We start from the raw sequence: 19,194 nt of genomic DNA, 5'->3' as shown, positions 1-19,194 counted from the left end.
AAACAACTATATACTGAAGATGATCGCCATTTTGCATTTGTGTGAAATGTTTGATAGAGTTTAAGACCTTTGTATTTGACAAAGACATGATGTAAATCCTACTTTACACACATTTAGCCATAAAATAAAATCATAACATCAGTTCTTTTGTCCATCTATTAAAGGAAAACGATAGTGCGACCAGGAATGTCAACATAGCGTACATCAAACTCCTCAGTTGTACACACTCAAATATACCTCACGTGTAGATTCTCATTGTGTAGATCATCAGTAACCCAAGCTTGTCGTAAGAGGCGACTAACAGGATTGGGTGGTCAGCATCGCTGACTTGGTTGACATGTCATCGCTTCCCCATTGCGTAGATCGATGCTCATGCTGTTGATCACTGGATTGTCAGGACCAGACTCAATTATTTACACATCGCCGCTATATAGCTGGAAAAGTGCTCGAGTGTGGTGTAAAACTAAACTCACTCGCTCTCCTTGTGCAGAATGTTGTGTATCACCTGCTTAACAAAGGTGTCAGCATTTACACCGAAACGTTGCATCTGTTGCAACAAAGTAGTTGTCAATCCACACAAAAATAGTTCCTCTTCGTCAGACGTAAATCGGAAACACCAAACGATCTATACTTACCCGCAAATAAAACGCATAAGGTTTTCTCACGTCATTTTTTAAACATAACGGCAGTTCCAATGAATATATGAAATGAATGTTCAAGACTTCACTAGGAACAGTTGTTCGAGTTTAGAGCCACTTCGTGCGTCCGGAAACTGAAACAGTCGTGAAAACGCATATTTCATCATTCAACCACACCAAGGCAATCTTGACCATAAAAATGCACGTGCACTTTGTGAGGTCTTTTCCATATAATGCACGTGTATAGAGAGCTCAGTAGCCAGTCTTAAACATGCCGCGGCTGATTCTGCAGCAACGGGCACACACTCTGAAACTCCTGAAGCCGGTATTTCACAATATGCTGTTGCTGGGCGCCTTTTGTATCAACCAGTTCATCATTAATCATATTGTCAGTAGCGTTGCTGACCGACCTCGACCAGGACTACTTCCGGTTACGACGGCACCTTCAGGATCTCTTAAGAATGGCAACAGCAACAGAAGCAGCAACAGCAACGATTGCTACCCACTGAAGAAGGATCCAGGCGGTGGTGGAGGGGGACGTCAACGCATCTTTCAGGAGTGATGTGATGTGCATAGAGTCATGAGAACTTGTAAATCATACATTGGTGGGTTACGAGGGAATGTCAATAAGTTTTGAGCCTTGAGCATTTTTCATACCCATGTGTCACAGCCTATATGGTACGACATTGAACCTTTGGGTGTAGCTGATGTGATATATAAGTTTTTGGTATCCTACTCTCAGAAGTTATTGAACAGCTCACATTGACAGAAAGAGATCCCCCTCACGGCAGTGAAAATGAATAAAATTGAGTATAGAGCAGTAATTAAGTTTTTTAGTTCTTGAAGGAAACTTGGCGAAGAACATTAAAGACAGGCTTTCAGCAGTTTATGGGAAGTCTTCCCCGTCATCTGCTACCATCACACGATGGGTCAATGAATTTAAGCATGGTAGAGAGAGTCCTGAAGATGACTCCCGTCCAGGTCGCCCAACAACAAGCACTAGTCAGGAAAACATTGACAGAGTGCATAGACTTCTGATGGAAAATCGCCGAATCACACTCCACGAGTCAGAGGAGACCACAGGCATTTCACACGAATCCATCGAGACAAATCTTCATGAACATTTCGTCAGGTCTAAGGTGTGCGCAAGATGGGTGCCAAGAATGCTTACAGATGAAATGAAGCAAACAAGGGTCAACATAAGCAAATCCATGCTAACCAGATACAACAAGAATCCAGAAGATTTTCACTGTAGGCTAGTAACCTGTGATGAAACCTGGATCCCCCACTTGTGATCCTGAAAGCAAACAAGAATCCATGGAATGGAAACATGTCACTTCTCCCAGGACCAAAAAGTTCAAAGCCTCCAGATCAGTGCAGAAGGTAATGACGACACACTTCTGGGATAGAAAAGGCGTCATCCATATATATTACTTACCAAAAGGAAGAACAATGACAGGGGAATATTACGCTAACTTGTTGAGGCAAGTGCGACAGTCAATCAAGGAGAAGCGCCGTGGCAAGATCAGACGTGGAATTCTTCTACATCAAGGCAATGCTCCAGTGCACACCTCTCGCGTTGCAGCCACTGCTGTCCAGGAATGCGGGTACGAAATCTTGCCGCATCCCCCCTACTCTCCAGACCTGGCACCAAGTGATTACACTTACACTTGCGTGGTCGTAGATTTCAGGATGATAATGAGCTCATTGCTGCTACTGTGGCTTGGTTTGAGGACCAAAATGGCGCCTTCTACAGAGATGGCATCAGCCACTGGCAGAAAAGATGGAACAAGTGTCTTTACTCACAAGGGGACTATGTTGAAAAATAAATGTGGTTCATACCAATATTTTGTGTTTTTCTATGCAAGGATCAAAACTTATTGACATCCCCTCGTATTTATCATATCGATTCTCTACCTGGCTACAATATGTGAAGTCACTTTCTAATGTCGCCCGCCATGACATTGCGGGAATATTGCTAAAAGTGGCTCACTACATATTTTGGGGTAATTTTCTTTCTTCTCAGTTTATTTGGACACCTACGTCATCACTTATAAGTTATACATTCGCGCAGCCAAACAAGATCAAGGTAAAGTTGTGCAAGTGCATGCCGCCAGTAGGAAGTGCACATGTAGTGCAAAACCAATGTTTTCATCCTCCCGTAAAAGAAACGAAGGGCAAGGTTAGTGCAGGCAACAATGGTGACGAGACAGGAAGAGAGGTATAATTTATGATGCTAACAAGACCTTTGGACATGTATAGTTGGAATGGAAATGGGTTTGAAATCGTGTTATGCAAATAAACCGCTTACTAATGCTTCCGCCAGTCAGTGCCGCCCATCAGGTGCAGTCACGTTTGTCATTACATTAGCATTAACACTTCAACATTAGTAGAAACCAACAGCAGTGGTCTCGTGCTTATACCTGTCTGCATGTGCGTAACGTGACTAGAGCGTGGATGATATGATGTAGAGCATGTAGAGTATGAGGAGAGAGTGTGGATGAGATAATGTAGAGCATGTAGAGTATGAGAAGAGAATGTGGATGAGATAATGTAGAATACGTACAGTATGAGGAGAGAATGTGGATGAGATAATGTAGAGCATGTAGGGTATGAGGAGAGAGTGTGGATGAGATAATGTAGAATACGTACAGTATGAGGAGAGAATGTGGATGAGATAATGTAGAGCATGTAGAGTATGAGGAGAGAGTGTGGATGAGATAATGTAGAATACGTACAGTATGAGGAGAGAATGTGGATGAGATAATGTAGAGCATGTAGGGTATGAGGAGAGAGTGTGGATGAGATAATGCAGGGCATGTAGGATATGAGGAGAGTGTGTGGATGAGATAATGTAGAATACGTGCAGTATGAGGAGAGAATGTGGATGAGATAATGTAGGGCATGTAGAGTATGAGGAGAGAGTGGGGATGAGATAATGTAGAGCATGTAGAGTATGAGGATAGACTGTGGATGAGATAATGTAGAGCATGTAGAGTATGAGGATAGAGTGTGGATGAGATAATGTAGAGCATGTAGAGTATGAGGAGAGAGTGAGGATGAGATAATGTAGGGCATGTAGAGTATGAGGATAGAGTGTGGATGAGATAATGTAGGGCATGTAGAGTATGAGGAGAGAGTGATAGAGTATGAGGAGATAATGTAGTGCATGTACAGTAGGGAGAGAGAGAGTGTGGGTGAGATAATGTAGAGTATGTACAGTAGGGGGAGAGACGAGATAATGTCTTGCGCGTGTATTATGCGTAGATCGTAGGTAAGGTGATGTACGAAAATCACGATCAAATCATGATTTAGTGGATGAATTTTTCAATTATGGCCCATAGTTGAGGTCAGCATTTCACAACTGCCAATCAACTTCTGCCCAGGAATCCATTGCAAGAACAATAAATTGTTGTCAGCACAGAGTCTGATTTCATTCAAAAGAAGGCGGTGAAAGCGATTTCTTTGTTAAATATTCTCAGACAATCAAACTTTGAGTGAGTGGGTATGCTTCAATATCAATATCACTGCAGGTGACACCAGAAATTTGCTTCACGCATAGTAAGGAATCGAACCATGACTTGACGCCCGAAGGCTGTAACCACTCTACTATACCACCTCTCCATAACCAAACAAATAAATATGGAAACACTGTGTCAAAAGTAAAAAATGCCAGCGTTTATGTTATTCCATAATTTAAGTCCACCCAGTAAAATAAACACTGAGTCGTTTTCCTGACAACTTAATACCTTGAGTTATACTAAATTATACTAAACGTTCCGCTCTCATACGAAACAATCATTAAGCCATAAATGTCCGTCAGAATAAATCATATGTTAATATATTTCAAGTACGGCGAAGTCGTGTAATTCTAAAATGCTTAACAATCTTAGTATCAGGTTTGCGAGTGGTTGTCCCTCGTTGTGTGATCACGTATTGAGTAGTTGGTTGTGAACGTACTGAGAGCGGGGGGGGGGGGGGGGGGGTACGCTGCTTTTAGCAACATTCCAGCTATATTACAACCTAGGACACAAGAGATGGGCTTCACATATTGCACCCATCTGGGGAATCGAACCAGCGTCTTCGGCATGACGAGCAAACGCTGTAACCACTAGGCTCCCCTATGGGTAGGCTATACTAAGTAACAATGTACATTCATTTTGTCTTAACGCGGCTTTTTCTAGCAATCCAGATATCACGATGTATCTGCTTGAGTGGGGATGAACACCCGAGGTAACGCAAGTCTCAAACGTTACTGTTAAAGAAACTGAATCTTTATAGAATTTTCCCCGTTGCTTACCTTCCCTGAATACAAAATATATCATTCCTTGCTTATATTCATGAATGTGGTTATGATTAATTTTAGGAGTACGAGCGTTTGTGGTGCAACGATATATTTCTCTTTGGTAGGATTTTCAAGAAAGTGTTGGAATCTTCATTTGTACTGTATTTGCATTTTCCAACTATCAGTTGATCTGTGCTTTCATTCTATACGGCGGTAACGCTGTTAGTATCTACACCGAAACATCGCTTTCGTTCATAATAAAGAAGCTGCATTCTAGTAAAGAAGCTGCGATTAATACATTCTCAGGGCGCTAGTACTTTCCCCCCTCAATCATTGGACGTCAGTCTCAAGGACACATCGTATTGATAAAATCTCAACTCCCAGGGGAGCATCCAACTCTTGCAGGCGCACCTGCGGGGTACCCATTCACTGCTGAGTGGACTGGGACACATAGTCACAGTATTTCGTCCACGTTTACTACACGTTGCTGTACTCGCAACTAGGTGTTTGCGGGCACGAATTCATGTGGCCACCATGAACAGTGACAGAGTCTGACGATGTTCACACAAAGCTGACTCCAAGGCTTTTACACCCAGTCACTTGTAGACTCGATCCCGACACCTCAAGCTCGCTGGATCACTAGCCTGGAGGCTTAGCCAACCCTCACATAAGCTTCTAAATACCACTCAAAGTAGATCACAAAGGGCATTTAAGACTACAGTCCGATTGGCTGAAACCCGAACAGATGAACTGCAGTCTAACTTAAAAACAGATTAAACTAGATTAAAAAAGATGATGAATGCGGTGAGAGTGAGTGGGTGAATGGGTGGGTGAGTGAGTGAATTGAGTGAGCCATTCAGTCAGTAAGGACCGTCGCCATATTGCTGAGTGCGGCATTACGCAACAAACAGAATGAAACGAGAAAGTCGTGGGATAATGGCGCAGTGCTTCATTTTCCCAGTGTCGCGATATTGTTATTTTGAGCAACGGCATGAAAGATCAAAGTATGTGAAACCGAGACTCGTCTGTCACTCTCCTTCAATAGCAACAACTTTGTTCCAGACTTTTGAGACACTGGAGAAGACCCATTTCTTGACGGGCACAGTCAGGGCCCTGCCTGGTCACGTGATGTGTATATCTAGATCTTCACTCTGATTCTTTTATTCGTATGTCTACAAAACTCTGAAGACCGTGTACAGACTTTGCTCGTGTTGACAGATATGTCAGTTCTTGACGCCTCGTGTCAAAACCAATCATTGGTGATGTGGCGTACAAAGTTCTGGATCTCAACCGGTATGACGTCATATTTACATACACTGTAGCGTCCTGTAAAATTTACTCTCGTTCTTGGTGTATGGCTTCAGAACCAGTTACTTCTTATGTGATACTTACCATGCCTGTTATGTCTTCACGTTTACATATATTTTAGGGTTATATACTAACACACAAGCTGGAAGATATGGTGCAAGTTAATGAGTTTAGTTTTACGTTTGCTTATAGCAATATTCCAGCAATATCACGACGGAGGGCACCAGAAAAGGGTTTCACACATGGTACCCATGTGAGGAATCGAACACGGTCTTCGCGTGACGAGCGAACGTTTTCACTAGACATGGAACCAGGGCTGTCACGATGTTCCTAGCTCTACTTTGACAACAGCTCTAATTATTATTGCAGAGTAGTGTATTTGGAAAAGTACATAATTATATATTTGTGATATCAGAATTAAACCAAGCTTACTATTAGTTCAATTTTAATGGCGCACTGAACTCTGGAATGACGTCACTTCCCGTAGTTCTGAACAAATTTGTCAACTGTGGATATCGTTGTAACTGACCAGTCAATAACTGACCAATTAACATTTGACCAGTCAACAACTGACTAGACAGTAATTTAGAATCTCTCAGTTGTGTACTACCTATATATACAATAGGCTACGACTACAACAAATTCAGAGGGTGTGAGTGAGTGAGTTTAGTTTAGCACTCGGCAATATTAGCTATATGGCAGTGGCCTGTAAATAATCGAGTCTGGACCAGACAATCAAGTGATCAAAAGCATGAGCATCGATCTGCGCAATTGGGAAGCGATGACATGTGTCAACCAAGTCAGCGAGCCTGACCACCCAATCCCGTTAGTCGCCTCTTGTTATGGCAAGCAAGGGTTGCTGAAGGCCTATTCTACCAGGGTCAGATTCAAAAGGTCCACTGTATTTAGTTCTTGGTAATTTCGGTTATTTCGTTATAACCATTTATACAACAAGTGAGTGGGAAATAGATCTTAATATCCGTCAGCTCGTTAAATGCGTTTTCAGACGTAGTTTACTTAAGCTAGTTTAATCCAGAAGTCGCTTAAGTTTGCTGACGATGAAGTTGCATGTCATGAGTATGTTTCCACCCTTGACCACTGACAATTGACATACACAGTACATAGACGCTTATATATATAATTACCTGTTGTAGTCGTTGATGACGTTGGTAGAGGTGTCGTCGTGGTACTCGGCATGGGGACGAACGCTTGCTGTTGCTGCTGCTGTTGCTGCTGTTGTTGTAGTTGTTGTAGTTGTGGCTGCGGCTGTTGTTGTTGACGAGGACCACCTCGGGGGATGTAGGGGCGTCTTGGAGGCGGCATCAGCCCCCGACCCGGATCCGGGGGTGGGGCGGTGAAGTACTGCACCTGTCCGCTATACCGTTTTGTCGGAAATCTCGATGGGAATCCATCTGAGGGGGGATAGTTCGGCGGGGCGTACCCCCTTGGTGATTCCCCGGGATATGTGTTTTGTGACCCTCCTCGGTACGTTGGCGGGAACCCCCTTGGGGGCGGTGGTTCATTGTAGCCGCCTGACAGGGGTGCACTTTGGTAGCTACTGAGTGCTGGTCCGTTTTGGGATGCTTCGTTCTGATAAGTCGGTTGGCTAGCTTGACCATTTGAGTATCCGTTTTGGGTTGGTGCACTTTGGGGTTGATATCCACCTCTAGGAGGTGGGCCTCCTTCATATCCATTTGATGGCACTGCGTATGATGACTGGGCTTCACCAGGATACCCCCCTTGAGGAGGTGGAGGGCCTCCTATATAACCACCTTGTGCTGGGGGCGGTCCCCCTGGATAGCCACTTTGTTGGGGAGGTGGTCCCCCTGGATAGCCGCTTTGTTGGGGAGGTGGTCCACCTTGATAGCCACTTTGTGGGGGAGGTGGTCCACCCGCATATTCGCCTGGCGGTGGCGGTGGTCCTACCGGGTATGCCCCGGAAGATGATCCAAACTGAGGTGGATTGTTCTGGTATCTCGACTCCGTACCGAACGTTGAAGGGTACCCACGTTTAGGAACATTGGAACTCTGGTATCCGTATGGGGGGCTGTTAAAATTCGCCGACTGGAACATCGCGCCAGTTTGGTGCACCAGACAGACAGCTGAAACATTGAAATTGTTGCCTCAATGACATATCTTTGTAATATCATTAATCACTAGTCTTTAGGAAGAATTGGTGTTTGATTTGTTGTTGTTTTTACGCTACATGCAAAAATATCCCAGCTATATGGAGACGGCCTGAATATAGTGGAACCTGGCCTGGAAAATCTAGTGGCTGATACAATGAGCATCGGTTTACAGAAACGGTGTGCGATGATATGATCCAACTAAGACAGCGATCCCGACCACCCCAATCCTTTCTACGACACACAATGCTGGATTTCAAGTGCAGATAAGAATACTGAAATATGCTGCTTTCTACAACATTTCAGTTATACGAAGGTGAGTGAGTAAGTTGGGTTTTACCCCGCGTTTGCAATATTCCAGGCGGAGTAACACCAGAAATGGACCTCACTGATTGTGCCCATGATCATACCGAAATATAAGAAGAGGTATTAAGATGTCACAGGCTATCTCTTGTTAGTTGAGGTCATAAAATCTTTCACAATGCATCTGGCTCACTGGTTACACCTCTTAATCGGGGTTGTTTTGCGTTTATTCAGTGTACTTCTGTAGCGCACAATGAGCTTGATATAATATCAGTTCCGTGCCAGACCGCCAACCTTTTCTATCGACAGAGCTTCGTTTTGAGTTTTCCGCGATTTCAATGTTTCGGAGCTCGTTGTACAATAGAGCATGCTGTACGAAGTGTATGCAAGGATTAGAAGGAGCGAAGTGTTGCAAATTACAAGGGCTTAGATGTATGAAATCATACTGATTAGTATTTATGTATTCGGTTAATAGAATTAGTCTAAACATTCTGGACTAGCTATTGCTCTAAGTTAGGAGGGAACCCAGTCAACAGCAAACGAGAGTGTTGTGTAATCAAACCGGGTCTTCGGCGTGACAAACTAAGGTTTTAACGTGTCAGAACATCCTGCACACGTCAAAGGGACGTAACTCTGCAGAATGCAAAGTAACGATAACCGTGACATCCACTCCAGCTTGAAATACGCAGACTCTTACCCTCACGCGCCGATGTGTCGAGCTCGAAACAAAAGCTAGTTTCTAACTGAATAATCATTTTACGGATGTTCGGGACCTCCGATAACTCGAGTGATTGAGTAGGTTTATTTGGCCTCTAGACTTCACTTAACCAGGTTGCAGGAAAATAAAGCATATGGTGCATATTTTGGTTGATTTGAATGTGAGGAATAGGAATTTATGAATAATCAGACTGACGAGGATATACAGTCTGAGAAATAGTTGCCAAATTTTGCCAGCCAATCAGGCTAACTATGTCTGAAAGTTAGTAGACCATAAAATAATTCAGTAGCCCGAAATTTGAATGTAGACAAGAGTTTCATGATTAAGCTGCTAATCTGATGAACATTTCTATCAGGCCATAATCTTGTATGGTTTAAAACTGTGTCATAACTTTCAAGCCGGAGATAGTGATATATTTACAAAATGCTCCCACCAGCCAGTCCGACTAGTGACTGCGAAGATTTATTGGCTCGAGTGGGTTTTTACTAGCCCCGGGCTAGCGGGACATGCCCCAAATATGTTACCAGACTGGCAACACGAGCCTTTCATAGATTAAACATTTCATCTTCGTCAGAACTAATTGTTCAGCAGGCCACTCAGATACATTAATAGTTATATAATATATCACAGAACACACACTGTGAATGATAAAAGATTCAACATTACACAATCAAAACTACCCATCCTTCTTAAAAGGACTGCATGAACAGACGCTATTGTTTGAGGTGAAGAGTTGTGTTACTACGCAATATGGTTACATTACCAACACATTTTACACAAAAGAAGCAATCTAGCCATGGCACCATAACACGACCATTGCTAATGAAGAATTTCTCGCAATTATTTTAAAGTTTTATTTGCAAATTCTTACATCTTAAAGAGTCATCCAACACTAATGCATGCACTGGTTATGACAAGACTGACTGACTAAGACTTCTTAGGGCTACGAACGTTTCGAGAATGAGGCCCTTGGTAGGCTTTTGTAAATTAACATGCATAGTCGTAAGAAATCATTTACATTAATAACAACAAAAGCAATTTCTTGGTTGTTTGGAAGTACTTAAGATTTGTTTCTGTCATATGCTTCTGAACATTAAAGGCTTGACATGTCTCGTCCAGCCGCTTGATGACATGATGCTGACTTTGTAACAGTTTCAAAGACCTTTGAACTAATGAACTCATTATAAACCAGGTCACGCAGACAGAGATATGGACTGAAATGGCCATCATGATATTCCCCCAACACAAATCATTGTTATAAGACACCTTGACTGACAAAAGGACAACTGCTCTCTGATTTTACAATATGCATACCTTGGCCACGTACACATATATGTCATATATATGTATCTAAAGGTTACATACACACCCACACGCACGCACGCACTTACATGCATACATACATACATACATACATACATACATACATACATACATACATACATACATACATACATACATACATACATACATACATACATACATACATACATACATACATACATACATACATACATACATACATACATACATACATACATACATACATGCGTGTGTGTGTGTGTGTGGTATGTGTGGTTGTGTGTGTTTGTGTATTCACATTCTGTATGTGTTTTACATATGGCATGCATGTGTGGTATTTTGGTCATAAGATAATACTGTAACACCTGCACCGTTCACACAAACACCTCAATTCAATACAAAGATATTTTATTTTGTTTCTTCCCTTTTGCTTAATGAGGAACAGCATGTCACAAAAATCATAATCATAATGAGTCATCAAAGAACTGCCGCAAGTCGAAATCTAAGTCTTAAATTATCAGAGACCTACGCAAGCCTTTAAGGACAGATATTTATTTGATTTGCAGTTGTTTTAGTTCGAAAATGAATGTACAAGGTGGTATAAAGAGGATTAATAAATAACAGTAAAATGAGTCTTAGCAAGCAAAGACAATTGTATAACGAAGATTGATATACAAACATCACATTTTAATCTTGTTCAATATTTAAAGATAACAATCTGACGAGGTTTGATATACAGATATCACACTATAACCTGGTTCAATATTTAAAGATAACAATCTTACGAGGTTTGATATACAGATATCACACTATAACAAGGACTGATATTCAAAGATAGCAATATAACGAGGATGCCAGTGAGAAGTTAATACAGTGCAATGAATGTGAAGTGGAGAGGATCTCAGAAATTGACTATGTGAGTGACGTGGATTTCGTAACAGAAACAGATTAAGGCAGTTATGACAACAAGTTCATCAACATGTCCAAGATGACCAACTGACAAAATTAAAGTGAGCGGGAGGAGGGGGAGTTTAGGTGTACCCCGCGTTTAGCAATATTCCAGTATATCACGTCGGGGCACGACGTAGGAATAAGGACTCACAAATACATACTGAGTGTGACTTTCACTGGATTTCATGGAAGTGCACGATGGATCTCAGAGAAGATGTTGCATCAACAGTATAAACCTGAAGTGTGCTTCTCACTATATATAAAGGCAGCTCCCAGAATAGACGCATTTGAGGATTTTGTTTTGTGAATGGTGCATTTCTCACCTTTGTTGTATCTGTGAGACCCCACAGCCAAGATTAAAAAATGATCTACCCTTTATGCCCTTAACTTTCAACTCTTACCCAATGGCAACCATTTTTTGGAAATTGTCCAATAAATGCCTACAAAAGAAAAGTTCAGTAGACTGATCCACCTGCTCATGAAATACTCATGCACTGACCCATCCCATTGCATGTCCATGGGGAGAAGCATAGTAGGCACATGCCTAGTGGGTCCTGATCCCTCAAGACCTAAATGGACCAGCCCATAGAAGCGTAAGCCTAGCCTAGCTTGTACCTAACCCTGTCTCTACCCTTAAAAACCAAGCCTAATTTCTACGAAGAAAATAACCCTACCATTTGCTACCATTTACCGTTACCATGTAACTACATGTAGTGTAGAATATCATACAGTGATACATAGATATATACACGCATACACATATGCCATTAGTCTAGTAACATTTTTCCATACACAATATTTTAGACAAAGGCGAGCACTGTTTGTTATTAATGTCGGCACTTGACATTACCTTTAAATGAAAATGTATTTATGTTCGTTGAACCGTCTAATTCCGTATCATTACCCCCTAAAGGCATACGTCAAAACTAATTCTTTAGTCACTGTGTCACAGAAGCAGATGTGACACGAACTACCACTACTGCGGCTACAAACAACATTCAGTTCATGACTTGTACTCCACGTGACCCCAATTTTATCTGTTTCAAGCACTGGTAATGTGACAATGCAGGTGACGGTGTATCAGCGAGGGCGATGTGTCCATTAGTTTTAGAACTAAGAAAGATACTAGCTATAAATAATACATTTCTGTTTGAAGCGTTAACCATGAAATGTGCTTGACCTCGTGTTTCATGTTTGTATTCGTCGTGGATTAAGTTTTATAGGGGCATAAATCACATTTTACCACTTGCATGGACAACATTTTGAAGTGTTTCCAAGCAGCGTCACCCATTTGTGATAAACAAAATACGTGTGACATTAGAAACGTGATATACACTTTCAGATAAACGTCACCATCACCAACGATCCTTTAATGGTAGTTAATCAGTTGTGAAGTTCAATAGATACTGTTCTGTTTTTCTTTTTGCTTTCTTTTTTTTCATTTGCGTCTTTTGCAGTGAAGGGGATTGTATTGACGATGCAAGCTGATGACTCGTTTTGTGTAGTTATTGTTCTGTGGCTTAAGGTTTAACACCACAGCGTAGCGTACTGGTTTTAAAGGCTGCCTGAACGAATAGTCTGTTATATGTAAGCATATGTTTAACGGGGCCTTGATATCTAAGCGTATTGGTTTAACGGCACTCTAATATCTAAGCGTGCTAGTTGAAAGACAACATGAACGGTTGTATCTAAGCATATTTTTCAACGGCGCTCTGATATCTAAGCGTATTGATTGAACGGCATTCTGATATCTATGCAGACTAAAACACTGTCATTTACGAAAACGTTTCCGGAATTATGTTCAAGGCGCAACGAGTCGTGGTTAAAGAAACGTACAATTTGTCAAGGATTAATTGTAGAACTTGATAATGAATATTGAAAGTAACTGTTTTGTAATTTATACTCGATTTAAAAATATACACTGATTTAGTTTTACGTCGAGTGTATGTGAGTGTGTTTGGTTTTACGCCGCATTCAGAAATATTCCAGCTATATGGCAGCGGTCCATACACAGTCGTGTCGCCTCTTATAACAAGCGTGGGTTACTGGGTTACTGAAGATGCATGTACCAAGCATGGGTTCCGTCTGTATATAATGGGAAAGCTGTCCGAGCATTTACGTCACATTTTGTTGTCCATCCACAACTGGATGACGTGCCCTGCAATAGACGATAAATCCCTGTCGTGCCCTGTAATGACAACCACGCTGTCCAAAACGGCATTAAACGACCGTCACGTCAAGCAAATGAGAAGAACATGAAACCAATAAGACAGTACTATCACGGCCGTGTTCAGAATTCCGTGTTCAGAAATATTCGAACGTGCAAAATCTAACTGTACAGACCCGTACTGGAGGTTAGAAGCATCAGTGCTTTCAGCCAGGGGCGATCGGGTGGTAAGGGTAGCTGGATGATTCACGTCATAGTGAGGATGCTACTTATGCCACTCACCGGATTTTCTGGTTCAGACTCATTGTCGCCGTAATAAGCTCAGTGCAACTTTACACAGCAACAAACATTAAGCATGAAAACATGGGTACTTTTAATCATTCACTTGAAAATACCTTCTTCTTCTTCTTTTTTAAAAGTGCAACTTAGGACGCAGATGTAGTCAATTGGACAAAGTGTTTGCACGTCAAGTCGAAGGTCTGGTTCTGTCCCCACATAGGTACAATCTCTGAAGTCCATTTTTTGTGTTTTCCAGCCTTGATATGGCTGGAATATCGCTAAAACCCATTTCACACATTCACTAAATATAACAATGGAATTGAATGTTTGAATATTAATTTTATTCACCCTACCTTTTGCAACATAGGGACTAGAGACAAGAATATAAATGAAGGTTTAAAGTATGCGTTTGAAACAGATGAAATATGTTTCATCTGGTCCAGATACATTTTTAGTTACTATACATAGAATCAAGACATATTAGGTATGTACTTAGAGGGAGAGGGTCATGACGTTGTAAAGTATGTGTGCTGCTTGTTTCGTCACAAGCACCTGTCACTGTCACCGACTTCCTCTTGTCTGTGTCGCCGTGCTGTGAATGTGTCGCTCCACTTCTACAAACATGTGTTAACACATTCACATCAATCAGGGAAGGCTCAGCACATTGGGTACATCCTCATTCTAACTCGCCACTCGCTGTCATGTTGCGCAGTCAGTGGGTGAGTGAGGTTAGGATTTGATGTTTAACGCCGCAATCAGCTACATGTCGGTAGGCGGTCGATACATATTAGAGTCTGGATCATATAATCCAGTGGCCGATAGCATGAGCATCGATCTACGCAAATGGGATTGAGTGAGTGGGTGAGTTTAGTTTTACATCACACTCAGCAATATTCCAGCAATATGGCAACGGTCGGTAAATAATCGAGTCTAGACCAGACAGTCCAGTGATCACCAGTACATATGTTAACCACGTCGGCGAGTCAAACTACCTAATCCCGTTACTCGCCTCCTACGACAAGCGCGACCAATTCTAACTCGGACTTTCACGGGTTGTTGTGTAATGCGTGTAACATCACATAATGATATCATCTGTATGGGTACGCAAGTGGCATAATTAAATAATTGTCAATATTTGCAATAATTGTAAAGTGAGTGAATGTTTTACGCCGCTAGGGAGACACCAGAAATGGGCTTCGAAATTGGATTCATGTGGAGAATCAAACCTGGGAAACTTAAAAAAAGAATTCGCAACAATAATGTGTGTTCTCACGATAATTTATCATTATAGATTAGCTTCGTTTCGTTCACATTTCGTCATTTTCACTTGAACAGGTACATTAATGGGTCAGTCAGCGACAGGTCTGACGGAATGATACGAATAGTCACGAAAGACGTTTGTAAGGACTACGGATCTTTAAGGAAGTGGGCGAATTCGCAATTATATACTGACACACATTAAAAACGCAAAACCCATTTTAGCAATTCTAATAAGGTTTTATGAGCCAGTTTCATTTAAGACACGAAAATATAGTGAGGTTAGCGTGAGGTTGTTGAATAAAACCATTGTCCATATCGATTCGAACCCTTTTCATGTCGACGTCAACGTCAGCCAAACAACGTCCTTGGGTTCACTTTGGCTTTACACCAGGAGTGGCAGAACATCCCCCAAGCACCCTTTCGACTCCGTGCGTGTGTGCAGGCTCAGTGAGATCAGCAGGCTCAGTGAGGTTACACTCGCTATTAATGGACGTAATGTCTGAGTGTAAAGATGGACGTGTCAGCCATATTGGCGGAACTCTTGTAACATTTTTTATGAAATTGAAGCACAATGAAATTCTCAATAACTGCATTACAATTGGCATCCATTCTTGTAGGAGGTTGTGCAAGAGGTGCGGATATCCGGAGCGGATTACATCAATTAAATGTTACATAGCTGGATAAACGTGTCACTGTATGACGTCACTGTATCACTCATTATAGGATTACTTCACGTGAAATTAAATCACTGCAGGATTTAGACGTCACAAGTTCACTGTAATAGATTTATGTTAACACGACAATAATGAAGCTTGTTGTCTCACAAATAGCATTTTTCTAAAGACGTAGAGGTGAAATAGTTACAGGAAGTCATAAAGCGTTTTATATGTTTAATGGCCATTTCTCAGCATGGTGATGCCTGCAGGTTAAACATGTATCCGTTGGAGTCGTGTGTGGATAAATATGCAAATGAAGAAAGGTCGGGGACTATTGTTAGAGTTCACAAGTCTAGCCTCACGTCAACACGTGTTTCAATTATCAATCTGAAAGGCGGTCCACGGCAACGTTCACACCTTGAACAAGTGTAGGTAAAGCTGAGAAAACGTCCAAAGCAACAAGGAGGTCAGGTTTTGCACAGGTATTTCGAGTGTAAAATAGTTGAATTTGGCCGAAATACATTTCTGTAGTGGAACATATAACCTTCAGACCTTCATTTCACATTTCGGGTTTTTTTTTCGATTTATTCTGCTTTGTACTATTGCGATAAACTGATAGAGTGAGTGAGTGAGTGAGTGAGTGAGTTCTAAGCCGATTTTAGCAGTATTCCTGCAATATGACAGAAAATGGGTTTCACACACTGTACCCATTTCGGGACTCGAACCCGGGTCTTTCACGTGATGAGCAAAAACTTTGACCATTTGGCTATCCATATGCTACTAGACAAATGGAGCGACATTGTATTTAGTATTACAACACGCCATGTGTGAGTGAGAGTGAGTCTCAGCAGCGCCATATATGCATATTTAAAATGTGGCGTCATGGAGTCCAGTAAACCCATATATTCAACTCAAATCTCTGGAGTGACGAGATGTATTTTCATGATGATGTCACAGGAAGAATGTATTTGACAAGGTCTAGACCTACAAAACCTGTCCTTTTTTAACTACCAAGTGTTAAGTAGGTTACTATAGCAACTGTCACCGGAATACATAAGTCAAGGTGGATGTTATGAGAAGTGAGCTGGATTATTGTGGCGTGACTTCACAACAGAGGTTTGTTTGTAACGGGTTTGTTCATTGGCGCCCATATTGTTGTTTTAACACATAATACCTAAAGGTCATGTCTGAACACTGTAATTCGAAAATGATTCATAGTTATACGTGATTTTGCTTGTTTATTCATCCCGCAACTGAGATCGATGCTCATGCTGCTGATCACTGGATTGTCCAGACTTGACTGGTTACATAATTATGCTGCCGTACAGCTGGAATACTGCTGCGTCCAGCGTTAAATAACACACAAACAAACCGGATATTGCAGCCGCGATGTAGAGCATATTCTGCGCGGGGTTTTCTCGTCTGTGTGTGAGTGCGTATTTTGGAAATGTGTTGTGCGTTGACTGGCTCATATAATATCTATGGGTAGGCATGCTTGAGCGCCACTTAGCGCTGTTCATTGCCTTTAATATCCAGACACTGTCAATAAAGCCCGAGCATTGTCTCTCACATGCATCATATACAATAGGAGATTTATGATTATTGGAAATACGCCCGGAATAATTCCCCACAGTGGGACACATTTGTCGTGATGCAAGCTATTTATCCCAATACGACTCGTTTGTTTGTTTATTATGCAAGCTCACCATGTAGTGTTTTTTGTAATACTTTAATTAACCAGCTGGCCATCAGGGCCTGCTGCCACCTGCAAGCTTTAAAGTCTGCAGGCCCTGAATGAAATCTGCAGGTCCAATAAAAGCAAAACAGACTACACTGTACACAGTTTCACACTGTTCCTATAAGATCTAGCGAGGCCTATGGCACACAGGGGAGGTTTGATTTGTCAGACTGGTGTTGATAATCCTACTATACACAGCTGAACTACCAGGAAGTGAAACTGTAAGCTATCGTAACATGATGGATTGTGGATGATTCCCGAACTGTAATGAAGACAAAAAAGGAAACATTCCAGCTGAAAAATAATTGACAGATAATTTACTGAAGACCATAATGGCTTTGTAGTAACTTTATATTTTTAAAACTCATCAATACTATCATGACTCCATGTGCAGTATGGCCTGTAAACTAAACTCAATGCAACACAATTTTTGGCTAATCTGTCTGGTTAACTTTCAGGGCACAGGAAGCTGAACACATCAACCCCAGGTCCGCACAAAGTGTCACCTTCTGGAAAATATCTGTACCCACATAAGCATAAGTCATGGTGACAAAACTGACTGCAGTAATACTTAAAATTGTGGTCAGTTTTAATTACTGAATGAAAATGCTTAAAAAATAAACATCTTAGACTATTTCATCCAATCACAGTTGTTAATAGTCCTTGTCTCTTGAGCTGTTTACGGTACGAGTTCAGGAAACATGTAATTCTGCTTTTAGTGTCGAATAACCATGGGTGTTTATTTTGCAGTGTAATCCAGTAGGACACAATCGTTTGTTAAGCTAAACCTTTACGGCTCACTGACTGTTTGAATAAACATTTATGGTTTGTCGAATAGGTTTATGCTAGATATGCTAAACTCAAACTGTAGAGTTTCTGTAGAAATTTACACCTTTCCTCCGATAGAAAATCAGAACTTAAACGTGTGAAAAATTCAAGCACATTTTGAGAGTTGCAGTTTCTCTCGTCTAAAAAATAAAAAAATTCTTAGGGTAGGGTCAATTTTTTGGGACGGGCGGTAATGAGAAACGAGAATATTATTTCATATGGCCTGACATTTTTTTGCCAAGTTATTTGTCAAGTCACGTTTTTTGTTGTTGTACTTTTTTGTTGTAAATAGTATAACTTGCCATTAAACAATGCCCTTTGGTGGTTATTTTTTAGTATGTTTTACATAATCATGTATCATGTTTAGAATGACAGAAAGGTTGTCAATCATCTCCCAACGTCGAGAGCCATGTACGTCCATCAGCAACACAGGTGGACTACCGTGCGCATGCGTGACACCTAACATGACGGATGTCAGTCACTTATTTCATGTCAATGTGTTACCAGCCAGGTGTTCAACATATTTTGGTAACACTCACAGGTAAAACGTTTCACATTTTAAATATATCGGACAGTTTCCAAAATTGAGTTGGACTTTTACGCTTGATGATTTTAGGCAATGTTAGAGGTTGTGT

General features: G+C 41.3%; 2 protein-coding genes across 3 annotated transcripts in view; one reads left to right on the top strand and one right to left on the bottom strand.

The window, feature by feature from the left end:
* LOC137291817 (retinoic acid receptor RXR-alpha-B-like) overlaps positions 1-10,661 on the top strand; it is a 70,839-nt gene extending 60,178 nt beyond the window's left edge. The window contains exon 8 of the mRNA XM_067823362.1: positions 10,645-10,661. The gene's annotated coding sequence lies outside the window, so the exon portion shown is untranslated. The remainder of the gene's footprint in view (positions 1-10,644) is intronic.
* The window catches only part of LOC137291802 (uncharacterized), a 50,722-nt gene that overhangs the window by 17,578 nt on the left and 13,950 nt on the right, over positions 1-19,194 (bottom strand). For both annotated transcript variants that reach the window (XM_067823345.1, XM_067823336.1), the window contains exon 2: positions 7,377-8,333. In XM_067823345.1, the coding sequence (XP_067679446.1) occupies positions 7,377-8,333 (957 nt within the window). The remainder of the gene's footprint in view (positions 1-7,376; positions 8,334-19,194) is intronic.

The sequence above is a fragment of the Haliotis asinina genome, chromosome 1 (genome assembly GCF_037392515.1).
Source record: "Haliotis asinina isolate JCU_RB_2024 chromosome 1, JCU_Hal_asi_v2, whole genome shotgun sequence".
NCBI classification, from domain to species: Eukaryota; Metazoa; Mollusca; class Gastropoda; order Lepetellida; family Haliotidae; genus Haliotis; species Haliotis asinina.
This window is presented reverse-complemented; position numbering and strand designations above follow the sequence as displayed.